Raw genomic sequence first — 13,606 nt, 5'->3', positions numbered from 1 at the left:
TTCTTTTTTTTTTTTTTTTTTTCAGAAAAATCACACTGTTTAGTATTGTAAACCAATTATTTTCTCTTTAATGCATAATTATTTTTGTCTTACTTTTAAAAATAAAATTATCATTACTGTATTTAGACTTACAATCAGCTATCAATACATAAATATATATTAGTAGTTATTCTTACTCTACTTTTTGAAACATTTTAATTCTGAAAAATTCTGTCTCGAAAATTCGTTATCTCAAAAAATTTTTAGTATCTCTTTTAACTTTGAGATGTCAAGAGTAAACTGTATATAATATTCATTTAAATCTGTCATCCATATTTATGTAAAACAAGATGTGTGTTATTATAATTTCAACTAGGTTTATTCAACAACTGAAAATAACAATTTAAAATTAAATACCTCCTGGTATTATTATTGATAAGACCTTGATTTTCAAATTTTAAGGATAAAATAATTGATGCTTCCGCTATAATTCAAATATTTTTATTGTCCCAAGTTGATCTGATTTCAATTATTTTAGACAACTGTATTTTTCAATAGTTTCATGAAATTTCACCCAAAAGCTGAATTAATTAATGTTCTGCCACAAGATTTAATAATTGTAAATGTGCTGTGGATAATATTAAAAATAAACAGTTCTCTCTAATTTTAATTTTTTAACTGACAAGCAATTTTATTTTTCAAAATGTCATAAAATAAATATTAGTTAGTTAATATCAAATTAGGCATAAATGCCTAGATAATTGAATAAAAATTGCTAACAGAATTTTAAACAGATTTATAAAAATTATTCTGCTGGGATGGTGGCACAAATAGTTCTGTTCTAAATAAAAACTGTAATGTAGGATTTACATTTTTTTAAATCTGATTATTTATAATTTTTTTTTTCTTTCGGTTCTTATCGTTTATAGAACCCATAAAAACAAGATTGCCAAGACATAGGAACAATGCCATATTCAGATTTACACAGATTACAAGCTTCTGATAATATTCATAAATGTATTAAATGCAACAATATCATGATCATTATTGATAACATAACAGAAAAATAATATGATAATTATTATTCATAGTGATGATTATAGAATAAGATATTATTATGAGTGTTACTAAATTTTATTGTAAATATTGATCAATGTTTAGGTAACACAAATTAGTTAAAGGAGAAAAATATCCTGATATATTGATAAGTGTCAATATTTGTTGACAATGCCTCACAACATTACAATTTGTACTTATCAGTCATAAGGTCAATTGTTAGTGTGGATGGCGACTCAAAGCAGTGGCCAACACACGGTCCCTATAACTGATTAGTACTTTTTTTGTGTGTGTGAATATCTATTAATATTCAACCAATTCATTCCATTTTGATGTGACACGTTTACTGTATTAAAAGAATACTCCTGTAAGGAATTATACTTTAAAACATATACTTTGAACCATAGTTTTTTAATTTAAATTATTAATTTAAAAAACATGCTGATTTGTTTTACTTTACACAGCAACCTCTGTCACAAATTAATGAAATTTGCCAAGACTCTGCCACAAGGAAGAGATGCCTTATTCTTTGGCTGTTTGAGAACATCCTAAAAGGTCTGTATAAAAAGTTCTTGACTAGTGTTGATAAAGTGAGCCACGATACTATTGAGAAGACCAAAATAAAAGCTGTGAGTGTTCTGCATAAGTTGTTGGAGGAAAATCCTGAAGAAGAACAAGTAAGTCTATTTTTATCTAGCTTTTTCATTTTGTCAGAATTAATAATTAGGTGTAAGGTTTCTAAAAATTAAAGTCTATGCTTTATAGTACATGTTATTTTCTTCATATTCTTATTCATGTAAAGAGACAATTGGTTTTGGTTTTAAAAATTTTCAGAAAGTTCGATTCATTAAACCCGATTAATGAATCGATACTGCGAAGAGAACATAATAATTTATGTCAAAATGATAATTCTGATATGTTTAAAAACAAAACCTTACCACTATGGATTATGTGCCAAAAAAAAAAAAAAATTCTGTGTAAGAGGGATAAAATAAACTTTGCAGAGTTTATTTTTTCCAGGCTACTGCCTGAAATTTAATATCTTATCAGAAAACCTTATATTTTATAGCAAAATTTTTAATAATCATCTTGAAATAGGACCTGATTGACCTGACCATATTGTCAATAAATGGACTACTCTTCCTAAATACGCTACAAGAGTTCTTAAAAAAGGTAGATTAAAAAATTTTTTTTTTTGTCAGGAAGAAAGTAACTTAACTGAGGTTAAACTTTTGCATTGATATCAGAAATAAATACAAATATCTTTCATTTAAACCTTTCTTGTATTATATTGCTCTTTTAAACAGCAGAAAAATGTATTTCTCTAAAATATATTTTGTCATAATAGCCTAAAACTATTAATTTCTAATTCATTATAAATATTTCATTTTTATATCTTTATTATAAACATTTTGAAGAATGACTTGGAAATTTGGCAAAATATCGGACTTCTTGTAACATTGTGGAGTTGCTATATTGAATTTTTATTATATATAAAACAGAAACCTTCTTTAAATTTATTTCATTNTAGTGGACAACATATGCAAATTTTGCACGGTTTGGCTTACTTTTGAAAGAGTTATCGCTATTTTTGTGATTTTTCCTTAATTTATGATAACCAGTGTATATAAAACAGAAACCTTTAAATTTATTTCATTTCCTTTTATGGACTATAATGTATTAATTAATTTTTTTTTCTTCCATTTTCAGTTTCTGCTAGATCATCTGGTAAACAAAATAGGTGATCCCATTCCTAAAATAGGCTCACATGTATGTTTTCTACTAGGAAAGCTCCTCAATACTCACAAACACATGAAAAGTGTTGTGGTACAAGAAGTTGAAAGATTAATATTTCGTCAAAATTTAGCTGAAAGAGCCAAATATTATTCACTCTGCTTTTTAAATCAGGTAACTTCAATAACCTTGATAATAGTTTTTACTTTTGACATAATATATAAAAACAAGTATATTAATAACTTTTATTTATTCATTTAATTCATTATGATTAGCTAATTTGTATTATTTCAAATAGTATTTGATATCAGCTTGTTCAGCTGATTATCTTTGATGACATATAAATAGTTGAGAATATCCATAAGCCAGTTCTTATCTAATCTAATAAGGAATAAGCTCTCCTTTGAAGAAAAAAAAGCCAAATTTCAGTTTTAAATTAAATTTTTTTTAACTAATTATAGAACCACTTTTTTCAAGTATCGTTAGGCTAAAATATTTTTGAGATTGCAATTCATTTTTAAAATAAAATTCAATTATTTAATACCTCAAATTAATTTAATTTTTAAGTCCATTTTTTTAGTGAAAAGGTGAGAGAAGATTTTTTAAAATTTTACCAACCTCTAAGAATCGGCAATAAACTTGAACATATATGCTTATAAATAGCAAAATTCATAAATTCTGTGTTCATAATTGGAAATTATATTGATGAAAAAAGATTAAAGGAAGGAATGCATAACACACAAGTGAAATAACTTCACAGTGCCATCGTCTCTTCTTGTTCTCCTAAGATTTACTATCAGCCACATTTATGTAAATAATTTTTTTTTTTTTCTATTTTCCGAAGTTATCAGTAGATGGCTGTGCAAATTGTAGGTGGGAAAAAAACTTCACATTAACATTTGAAAGATGATAAATTTTGGTGACAAAGTATATTTTTCATGGCCTTATAACGGTTTAACAATTTTCTGTTTTCCTCTAATAATTCCTATATTAGAACTCTTTTTATTAATAGAGGAAGTAACTGGCTTATAATCACAATTTTGCTATTTATATTGTAAGTTCTCTTTGTATTTGCAAGATGTTTATCTGCTCTTGTCTATTGTTTTGTTTTTGTTGTAATTAATTGTTTATGGTATATCGACAAATTGTTTATAGTATTCAAGAAAAAATTTACAGTAACTATGATAAAATTGCATCTAAACATTACAGCTGAATGTAGAATATTTTAAGTTAAAAACAGGATTTTGGAAAATAAAATTATTAATTTCTAGAAAAATAAGCTGTTGAACAATGTAGCACATTATGGAGTTTAAATGTATCGAAATCAATGAACTACATTTTACTCCCTGTAGTTTTTTCCCCCTCTTATATCATTTTGCTAATCCAAGCAATATTAAAGTGGAATGTTGCCGAAGTGACAAAAATCACACCTTTCCATCTCACTTAGTTTTCGCCTTAAAATCAATGGAAGTCAATACTGCAATAATTTGTTTTCCCTTTTTAAATAAGGCATTTATTTTTACTCAACTTATCCCATTCTTGCTATTCATGTTAGGCATTCAGTAGCTAAAAAAGACGTAAAAAAATTAGGCTTAACTGCAAATATAAATAGCTGGAAAAAAATTTTGAATTATGTATTTTTTTATTATTATTATTTTTTTACTATTATAAAAATAAATAAAAATACATGCTTTGTGTCTTGTAAGATTGCAGCTGAATCTGACTAATAAATTAACGTAGTGTGAGACACTCAAATTAAGTGTAAACTATTTAAATTACTGTTGTATTACAAGCAAAAAACTGCACAAATGATTATCTTAATTTTTTAATTCAAATTTTTAATTATGTTGTTTTTAACAACGCAACTTTAAGGAGAAAAGCAAGAAACGGTTTCATTATGCAAAAGAAATCAAAACTGTCCACATGGCTTGCTTTGGAAAAAAATCATATACTACTTTCTTTACAAAAATGCATAAAACGTGAGTGTTGTTGGAGCACAGTGGAGGGTCCCCAACAATAGTTTCAGACAAGTAAAGAAATTTTTATGAATCATCATCGATTTAATGTATGAAAGATAAAAACAAAAGGAAGAAAATTCCTTTTTTTTTTTTGTGGATGTTTAACAGACATAAGAATTGTTTATGTTGTATGTAGAATTTCGAAATCTCTTTTAATTTCACCCCTCTTCAACATTGAACCCCAAAGACGCCTCTGGCATAAAACATTGGCAGTCAGCATTAGAAAATGTCTAAAACTAAATTTTTGATGAGTTAATTTTTTTAACGAAAATGTGTTATATTTTATTTAGTTCCAAACCTTTTGACATTTCCTGATAACGAAAAAAGTATTTTTTTCCTCATGTGACTGTTTTATTTATTTATGTCTGACATACACTTATTACATGTAAATATGTTCACTTATGTGTGTACTCTTACTAGATGTGTTAAATTTGATTTAGTTCCATACCCTTTGCAATTACCTGATAACAAAGAAATTTTTTTTTATTCCTCATGTGACTTTTATTTATTTAAGCCTAACTTACACTTATTTACAACAAAAAAGTTTCCAGAAAGTAAACCCAATTGTTTAAATTCATTATATTTAATTTTACTTCATATGTACGCGTTTACTATGCATGTGTGTTTGCATATAAACATTTTCCACATAACATTTTCTATATTTCAACTGAAACTTTTTGTTTATTTCAGATAATTCTGAGCCACGATGACTTCAAGATAGCCAATCAGCTAATACTGATCTATTTCAGCCAGTTTAAACTTTTTGTTAAAAAGGGTGAAGTGAACAATAAAATGATGAGTGCCTTATTATCTGGAGTAGCCAGGGCATACCCTTATGCCAAACTTCGAGACAATATTGTCATGGATCAAATGGATGCCATGTACAGGCTTGTCCACCTGGTCAGCTTCAACATAAGCATTCAAGCACTGATGCTAATATTTCAAGTGAGCCATCCTTCATTATGCTACTTGACTTTAAAGGAAGTGTGTTAGTTGTGCATATTTAAAACATTCTGTCAGTATTTCGAAATAACTGAGGCATAAACTTTTTTATTATACATAACATGCTATCGTGTTGAATATTACATTTGTGAGCATTTAAGTTTTTAAGAAGTTGTGCAACATTCTGATACATAGTTGCCAACTCAACTGGATTTTACCAGTTTCTTTTGGTCTACTGGTTTCATAAAAATTTTCCTGATTTTTGTACATTTCAAAAATTTCCTTAAAGTTGAGTAAGCTTCCTGAAAAAAAATCCCTATAAAAATAGAATTTAATGCTTGCTAGAATATTTAAATAAGTATTACTAATAAATAATGAAGCGAGCTTTATTTATAGTAATTGGTTTTAAGCTTTTTTTTCCTAAAATTTTCAGTTCATTTTTATTCAGAACTCCCTTTTTAAATTAATAAAAAAAAATTTAAACTACCAGTAATAAACTACTTGTCTTATAGTATTCAAAATGAGTTAACATAATTAAAAATTTTGTTCAATGTCAATCATAAATATAAAATATTCCAGATCATTTATAGTTATTAGTGCGATAAAGTTTCTGTATTTTGATGGAAATAAAAATCCTTTTGTTAAATATTTAATATATTATGCAATAGTTATCATGAAATATATATTATTTTCAAATATCTACTGGATTTTTTTCTTATCCATGCTAGCAGCTATGAGGATAAAATCTGAAAAATTTGGAAACACACCTAAAATAATAATTGATTTATTGTGTATTGAATGACCCCGTGGCAGAATTGATTTGACAAAGTGACATTGTTGCAGGACATCATCTTATATTTAAAAAACTTTGCGCAAAGATTTTTATTTGGGGGAAAAAAATTTTTGATTTTCGTTTTAGCTCATTGCAAAAGAAGAAGTTAATAATAAGTCTTCTTGATTATTTTTTAATTTAAGAGATAAATTCTAGAAATCTTTTAAATAAAAGAAAAATTTAGACCAAAGTTACAAAATTTTAAAAAAAATTGCTTTTGGTTTTATTATATTGATGTATGTCTTTTTTTTAAAAAAATATCTTGTAGAAAATTATTTGTGCTAGTGAGATATGTCGCAGAAAGCCAAAGAAAATTCTGCTATAGGGTTGAATGACTTGAAAGATTTTATTTTATACAAACATTACAAAGATAAAATTAACTAGATCACTTTTTGAAACCAGGTTAGACGACTTGATGAAAATTATTAATTTCTTATTGTTGATTATAATTGGGTGTCATTTAACATGTTTTCCTATAAGCTGTATATTACCTTTATAAATATGATTTGATAATTTTGTACATTGTTTTAGGTATTAGATTCTAGTGATTCAGTATCTGATAGATTCTATGGTGCTTTATACAGAAAACTCTTAGACACGTCTTTAGCAACCTCTTCCAAACAAGCTTTTTTTCTAAATCTTGTATACAAAGCCTTAAAAAAAGATGTTGCTGTTGTAAGAATAAAAGCATTTGTAAAACGTTTATTGCAGGTAATTTAACCTTCCTCTTTTCATTTTCTGTTCTTTTTTTCTTTAAAACCCATAAATAATGAATTTGTCTTTTTCTCTTGTTTGCAGATAGCACTTTACCAACCTCCAAATCTTCAATGTGGAATATTAGTTTTAATATCTGAAGTGAATAAGTTACATCCAAACCTTTTAGAAATCAAACATTCGATTCCTGATGATTCGGATAGTGACGAACATTACGAAGATGTAGTTGAAGTTGTAAGTAATTCTATTAATTTTAGTATGCTTTATTGTTTTAAAAGTGACATTTTGCAGCATCTAGCCTATATATTTAAAGATTTTCATTGTAAAAAGTTGGTTCCCTGTGTAAGGTACCTTTCATTTCTTTGTTTTAAAATTAGGACTTTTTTCAGTGACCATACCTGCCAAGTAATCCTGATTTTCGGGAAAATATTTTGAGTTTTCTCCTGAATTCTTGATTTTGAGTTTTGTTATCAATTGTATCCTTCCACTTTTTGCTTCTTCTGACTCAAATTATGAAATACTTTCACAACTTATTTATCTGTTTGATTGTTATGCAACAGAATGTATAGATTGAACTGTACTTTCCTAAGTTTATGAAAACCTATCAATTTTTTTTAATAAAAATAAGTTTTATAAACCTTTTATTATTTAAAGTTCTTACTATATATTTTTCTGCGGTAGTGAATTGAAACATAAATTAAATTTTTATAGTGCATAAGAACATGAAAATTCATCTGTTAGACCTTTTACGTATCTGTTTTAATTATTTATATATGTAGTGATGGACAAAATTCTTTAAATTTTAATTTTATTAAAATATCACTGAAGTACCTTTCCTACCTGTTGGAAAAATATTTTGGAAACTATCGAAATTCTGTAGCAGTTGGAGATTATGGTTTTATGTATTATTTGGCTTTATAAATTTCAATGTAAAAAATTTATTTAGAATGCTACAAAATGCTTTTATATTCTGAAATAGACACTTTTCACAAGCAATGCCTTTAAACGCTTGTAGACTTAGAACTTCCTTATTTGACAATTTTATATTGATTGAAACATACATTAAGTTTTAATTGTGAAAAAAATTAAATTTCAGAACGAAGACAACAAAGTTACTGTAAAAGTTGAAAAGCATGAACCTGGATCATCTTGGGTTCACAAGCACGAATCCAAAAAACAGAAAACTAAATCAGTTTACGATTTGGACTGTCGAAACCCCCTCCATGCCAACCCAAACTGCCAAGCCATGTGGGAACTTGTGTTCCTGAAACAGAGCTTTCATCCTTCTGTCTCCCTCTTCGCTAACCAAGTGTCCAATTCATCAGAAATCAAATACGGCGGCGACCCACTACTCGATTTTACCAACGCTCGATTTCTGGACCGGTTTGTGTACAGGAATCCAAAAAAGATCTCAGAAAGTTTGGAAATGAATCCAACGACCAGAGTGTTTGGGAGCAGAAAGTTCAAAGCATCTGCATCCAAGCAGCTGCACGTGACCAGCAACGAGTATCTCCAACAGAAGTCTGTAAAAATACCTGAGGATGAGAAGTTCATCTACCAGTATTTGCGTAATAGAACCGTGACTGCTAAATCCCTCAAAGAAGACTCGGATCTTGATAGCGTGTGCAGTGATGAGTTTGAACAGTTACTTGACAATGTAAGCATTTGTTTTTATAAGGTTCGGAACAGCATTTCCCAAAAGATGTTTCTGTGAGCCTTGGGAGTCCCCAGAAAAGTTCAGGGTTCAGAGAGAAAGGATTTCTTACCCAGTAACGATTTTTGAAACCTGTAATTATATTTATAGTATACTCTCGGTGTCTCAAAGTTAAAGAGACACTCAAAAAATTTCGAGATAACGAGTTCAGAACTAAATATGTTCTAAAAAGTAGAAAAATATTACTCTAAAAAGTAGACATGAAAGTGAAAAATAATTACAAATAAATGCGTGTAATGATAGCTGACAACATCCATAATTATTTAATTTTTTTGTTTTTATGAAAATATATAGGCAAAAAGTTGTGAACAAAAAAATAAGAAAAATATTTCTTCCAATAACAATATATTGAATATGTCCACATTTATAAAAGAAATGCATTAATATTAATTCAAAGTATGATAAATAAATCCAAGAATAGTGTTCATTAATTGTGAATTTTGTCACTTCGGAAATTAAACTTACATTATTTGTCTTTAAACCTAATTTTAAGCATAATTTGAATTTAATTTTAATATATTTGTAAAGTGTTAAAAAAAATCATTCTTATTAAATACTTTCAAAATAATCAGCAAACTTTTTTTTCCCCCAACAGATTCACAGTTGCTAAATAACTTTATTAAAACTTTATTCCACCAGAAATTTTCAGTCATTTAAGGTTCCATAACCAAAAATAAATTGAAAGCTGCTGTTTCAGATGATTCTGAAATTGCTTGAATTTAATATGTTGCCTCTGGGGACCATCCATAAATTGTACAAAAGTGATTAAAGTATGTTATGTATTATAATCAATTTGTTGTTTCAGATTTTATAGGATTAATTTAAATAAATTTTCTAATGATGAAATTTTATCGAGGAGAATTGGAGGTCATATACTTATTTACTATTTTTAGAAGAATAAATCAAATCTTGTATGATAGATATAAGTTGAATTGTACTAAGTTGAAATATTTTTGTACAGTGCATTTAAAATTATTTTTATGCAATTACTATTCACTAATCGCATAATTTTTTAAATGGTTAACTGAGGGTTCGTTCACTAATTAATTTTTAAGCATTTAGTTGTAATTAAAATTAGTGAAGCACTTTATTTACAAATTTTTAGTTTGTTACAGTGGTGGCCAAAAGTGTGGACACTTTTTGAAAGTTTCATGTTTTTCAACTTTGTGTGCTTGTAGAATATATTAATTTTCACTTAAATACAAAAGTTTATATATCAAATTGAAGGTAATTTAATGTGAAATTTAATAACAAAACCAGAATTAAAATATCTGTATTACAAGAAAAGTTATGTCTATTTTAGTAGAACAAACAAACATAAATCGTTTTGAATAAAGACGTGTTTTGTAATAAAAGCGTACTAGCCAATCACAAACACTGTTCTTAGGACCAATCAAATGTCTGTAACTATAGTTTAGGTTATTTGGATGGCAAAAGAGTTATTGTTGTGGAAATATTTTGCGGAATGATGCATACTAGTACAATTAAATAGAGTATTGCTGTTTTTTAAATTTTAAAGTCCTTTCTTTTAATTAAACTAATTTTAAACAATGTCATCAACAAGAAGAACTAATTGGACATCTACAAAAAGAAGCCGAATTGTCATATTGAGAGAAAATGGCCTCTCTTATGCTGAAATTGCAAGACAAGTTGGTGGTTCAGTGACTTGTTCTGGTGTACGAAAGTTCTNCCTATTACGATATGATTTTAAAACAGCTAACAGATAAATCATTTTAACTTAAAGTGAATATATTTTTAAAAAATATTTTAATTTTATAATTTAACTTAAATTTTATTCAATGTAATAAATCTTTTAATTTGTAATTTTAATTGTTTAGTTTGTTTTATATGTTATTTTTAATTGTTAATTTTAATTATTTAGTTTGGATACCACGATTTTAAAGTTTTATGTTATCATACTAAGTTCAGCTTTCTCTGCATAACTGCCATTGTATGTCTGATATTTGTCTTGAAAAATAGTTTACAAGAGTCTATCCAAGCTGATATCAGCCATTTCTCAAAATTCGAATTTATAAATATAATCTTAATTATGAAAAAATCTTACTTAAAAATATAAAAAAGTTTTTTTTCGTGAGTATTTGAACATTCCGGTTAAATGAGTTCGGTTATTAAACTTATCGTATATTTTATTAGAAATTCATATTTAAGCTTCACAGAGTAAGTTTTTCATATAATTGATTATTTTAGATTCATCCGGAAGATGATGGGGAAGATACTTTAGACTTTGCTAAAGAATTAGGAATGCAAAAAGGTAATAAAAGAAAAGTCGAAGATTCAGATGATGAGCCTGATGACGTTCTTGATGATGATGAAGATGAAGACTTTGATGGTGATTTGGATGATGAAGAAATTGAATTTGAAGATGATGCATTTGATGATCTGAATGAAGAAGATTTGTGTGAAGAGGATTTTGTTGGAGGTAAAGCCATATTGTGTTTTGAAAGTTAAATGTTAATTTAAAGGAGGAAAACCTGAAAGAATTTAATAAGAAAAAAATGTATGAAATGTTCAGTTATTTATTTTTTGCAGGTTATATCCATCGGCTATTGAATCTGATAAACAAGATTAAGACTATGTTTTTAACATAATAAAACCAAGCCTCGCTATTACAAACTTAAAGGGAGACGCTTCTTGATATCAAAAATTCTATTTATTGAAAATTTAAATTTTGAAAAATCTAAGGATGTAGAATTTTGAGTCAATACCTTTTTATTTTAATTAATAATGCTATTAAAAAGTTGCAAAATTTGATAGTTCAAATTTAAGGACCATCCACTAATTCACATTTTAGTTGATCATCAATTAAAGTATATACAAAAATGTTAAGTGAATAATTCACCCTGTTTTTGGTTTCAAATTATTTAATCCATACTTTAAAAATTATTTGATAACGGAAATTCATCACAAATTTAAATGAGTTATTGGTTTCAAGGAATTTTAATTATGATGCTTACAATTTATTTACTTTTTAATGCAAAGAGTGCCGTGACTCTTAAACTATTATGTGTTGTTATGTATTTCATTAATAAAATTAGGTTAGAAACTGCTAAAACTGTTCCAAACAAAGTAATTCTGAAACTAAAAATAGTATTTTATTATTCTTACAAAATAAAATTTGCCTTTATTCTAAATGAAATTATTCTAGTACTTATATTTATTATCATACTTAAGTAGAGCAAATCATACTCATTATTTGTCAGTTATCCTTCCAAAAAAAAACATTTTTTTTTTTCGAGAAATGCTGCTTTGATTTTTTCTTCAGTTCCTATTACCAGGGCTTGAAAAACCAAGAATTTTTTGTTTTTTTGTAAAAAATCTTAGTGACTACCCTTGTCTGTATACTATTCTACTTATTTGATATAGATTTTTATTCATCATAATTAGTTCTTAAAATTCAGAATAATGATTGTAAATTCAGTTCCATTTTTACCTAGGCTACTATTTGTAAGTGCATTAAAATAAACCTTAAAATATTTTTCTTAGGTTAAAAATTTCAACCAAATATTGTCTAAAATGGTGGGTCTCATTAAGCAATACTAATAAAGTAATAACTTTTATAATGATTGGTTTTAAAACTGTTATGAATAATAATTAATTTTAAAATTGTTATCAATAACAAATTCAATAATATTTAATTAAAGTTTTTTTTTTATCTCTTAAGGCATATCAAAAAGGCCACCAAAAAAGAAGTCTAAAAGTGAAAGGTAATCTCTCTTTTTTTCTTAACTTTTTTTATATTCATAATTTTGTCATTTTGCTTATTTCTTAGCTAAAATTAATCTATTTTTCTTTTCACATAGTTTGACTGATGGGCAACTACTAGCCGATGCGGATGAAGTAAGTTCGTTTTTCTTTCTTCAAGTGCATTAAATAAATTAGATTATTATAAATATTATAATCCATTCTTCTTCAATTACTTATTGAATACAATCGCTTCTTCAATTACTTATTTTTGCACTATCACTTCAGGTGATGATATAAATCACATGACATAAATTGTTGACAAAACAGAATCATTTGATAAAACAGGGTGTAGCTAAAGTTGTTATTAAAAAATGAATGGAGTTGTGATTCTGATATAATATCATAAAGTCAATACTTACATTTTTTTCTGTAACAATAATTAAAAAACTTTAATTAACTCATTATAAGGCCATTTTTTTCTAGTAGTTTTATGCTTAAATATTTTTAGTATTGAAATTGAGTTATGAAAACACATTCATTTAGTTTATTACCTGAAATTGATTTGATTTTTAGTGCTATTTTTTTGGTTGAAAGGTGGGGTGCATTTTCCTAGTTTTACCTTTTCTATCATAAAAAATTAGCCATGAATTTGAACTTTCATGCTTAAAAATAACCGAATTTATAAATTCTCTGTTAATAACTACAAATAAACTCAAGAAATGAACAAACACATAAAGTGCAAGAGAAAATAGCTTCTAGTGTTGCCCTCTCTTCTTGATCACTCTCTAACCATTACTGTTACCGATATTTATGTTAACAAAGCCCTTCATGGGTATTGTTTTGTATTTTTTAAAGTTATCAGAAGATGGCAGTACAAATCATAGGTGGGACAATTGCTTCCCATCGACAAAT

The 13,606-nt window shown here is 26.9% G+C and overlaps 1 protein-coding gene across 1 annotated transcript in view; it reads left to right on the top strand.

Annotated features, from left to right (window-relative positions):
* LOC107439253 (Nucleolar complex protein 1) overlaps positions 1 to 13,606 on the top strand; it is a 33,634-nt gene that overhangs the window by 17,520 nt on the left and 2,508 nt on the right. Inside the window, exons 5-13 of the mRNA XM_043043517.2 lie at positions 1,500 to 1,712; positions 2,746 to 2,943; positions 5,478 to 5,732; positions 7,093 to 7,272; positions 7,360 to 7,509; positions 8,372 to 8,932; positions 11,198 to 11,429; positions 12,672 to 12,714; positions 12,811 to 12,847. Of these exons, the coding sequence (XP_042899451.1) occupies positions 1,500 to 1,712; positions 2,746 to 2,943; positions 5,478 to 5,732; positions 7,093 to 7,272; positions 7,360 to 7,509; positions 8,372 to 8,932; positions 11,198 to 11,429; positions 12,672 to 12,714; positions 12,811 to 12,847 (1,869 nt within the window). The remainder of the gene's footprint in view (positions 1 to 1,499; positions 1,713 to 2,745; positions 2,944 to 5,477; positions 5,733 to 7,092; positions 7,273 to 7,359; positions 7,510 to 8,371; positions 8,933 to 11,197; positions 11,430 to 12,671; positions 12,715 to 12,810; positions 12,848 to 13,606) is intronic.

Source organism: Parasteatoda tepidariorum, chromosome 6, assembly GCF_043381705.1.
Source record: "Parasteatoda tepidariorum isolate YZ-2023 chromosome 6, CAS_Ptep_4.0, whole genome shotgun sequence".
NCBI lineage: Eukaryota > Metazoa > Arthropoda > Arachnida > Araneae > Theridiidae > Parasteatoda > Parasteatoda tepidariorum.
Note: the sequence above shows the minus strand (reverse complement) of the source record. Positions and strands in the feature narration are given on the sequence as shown.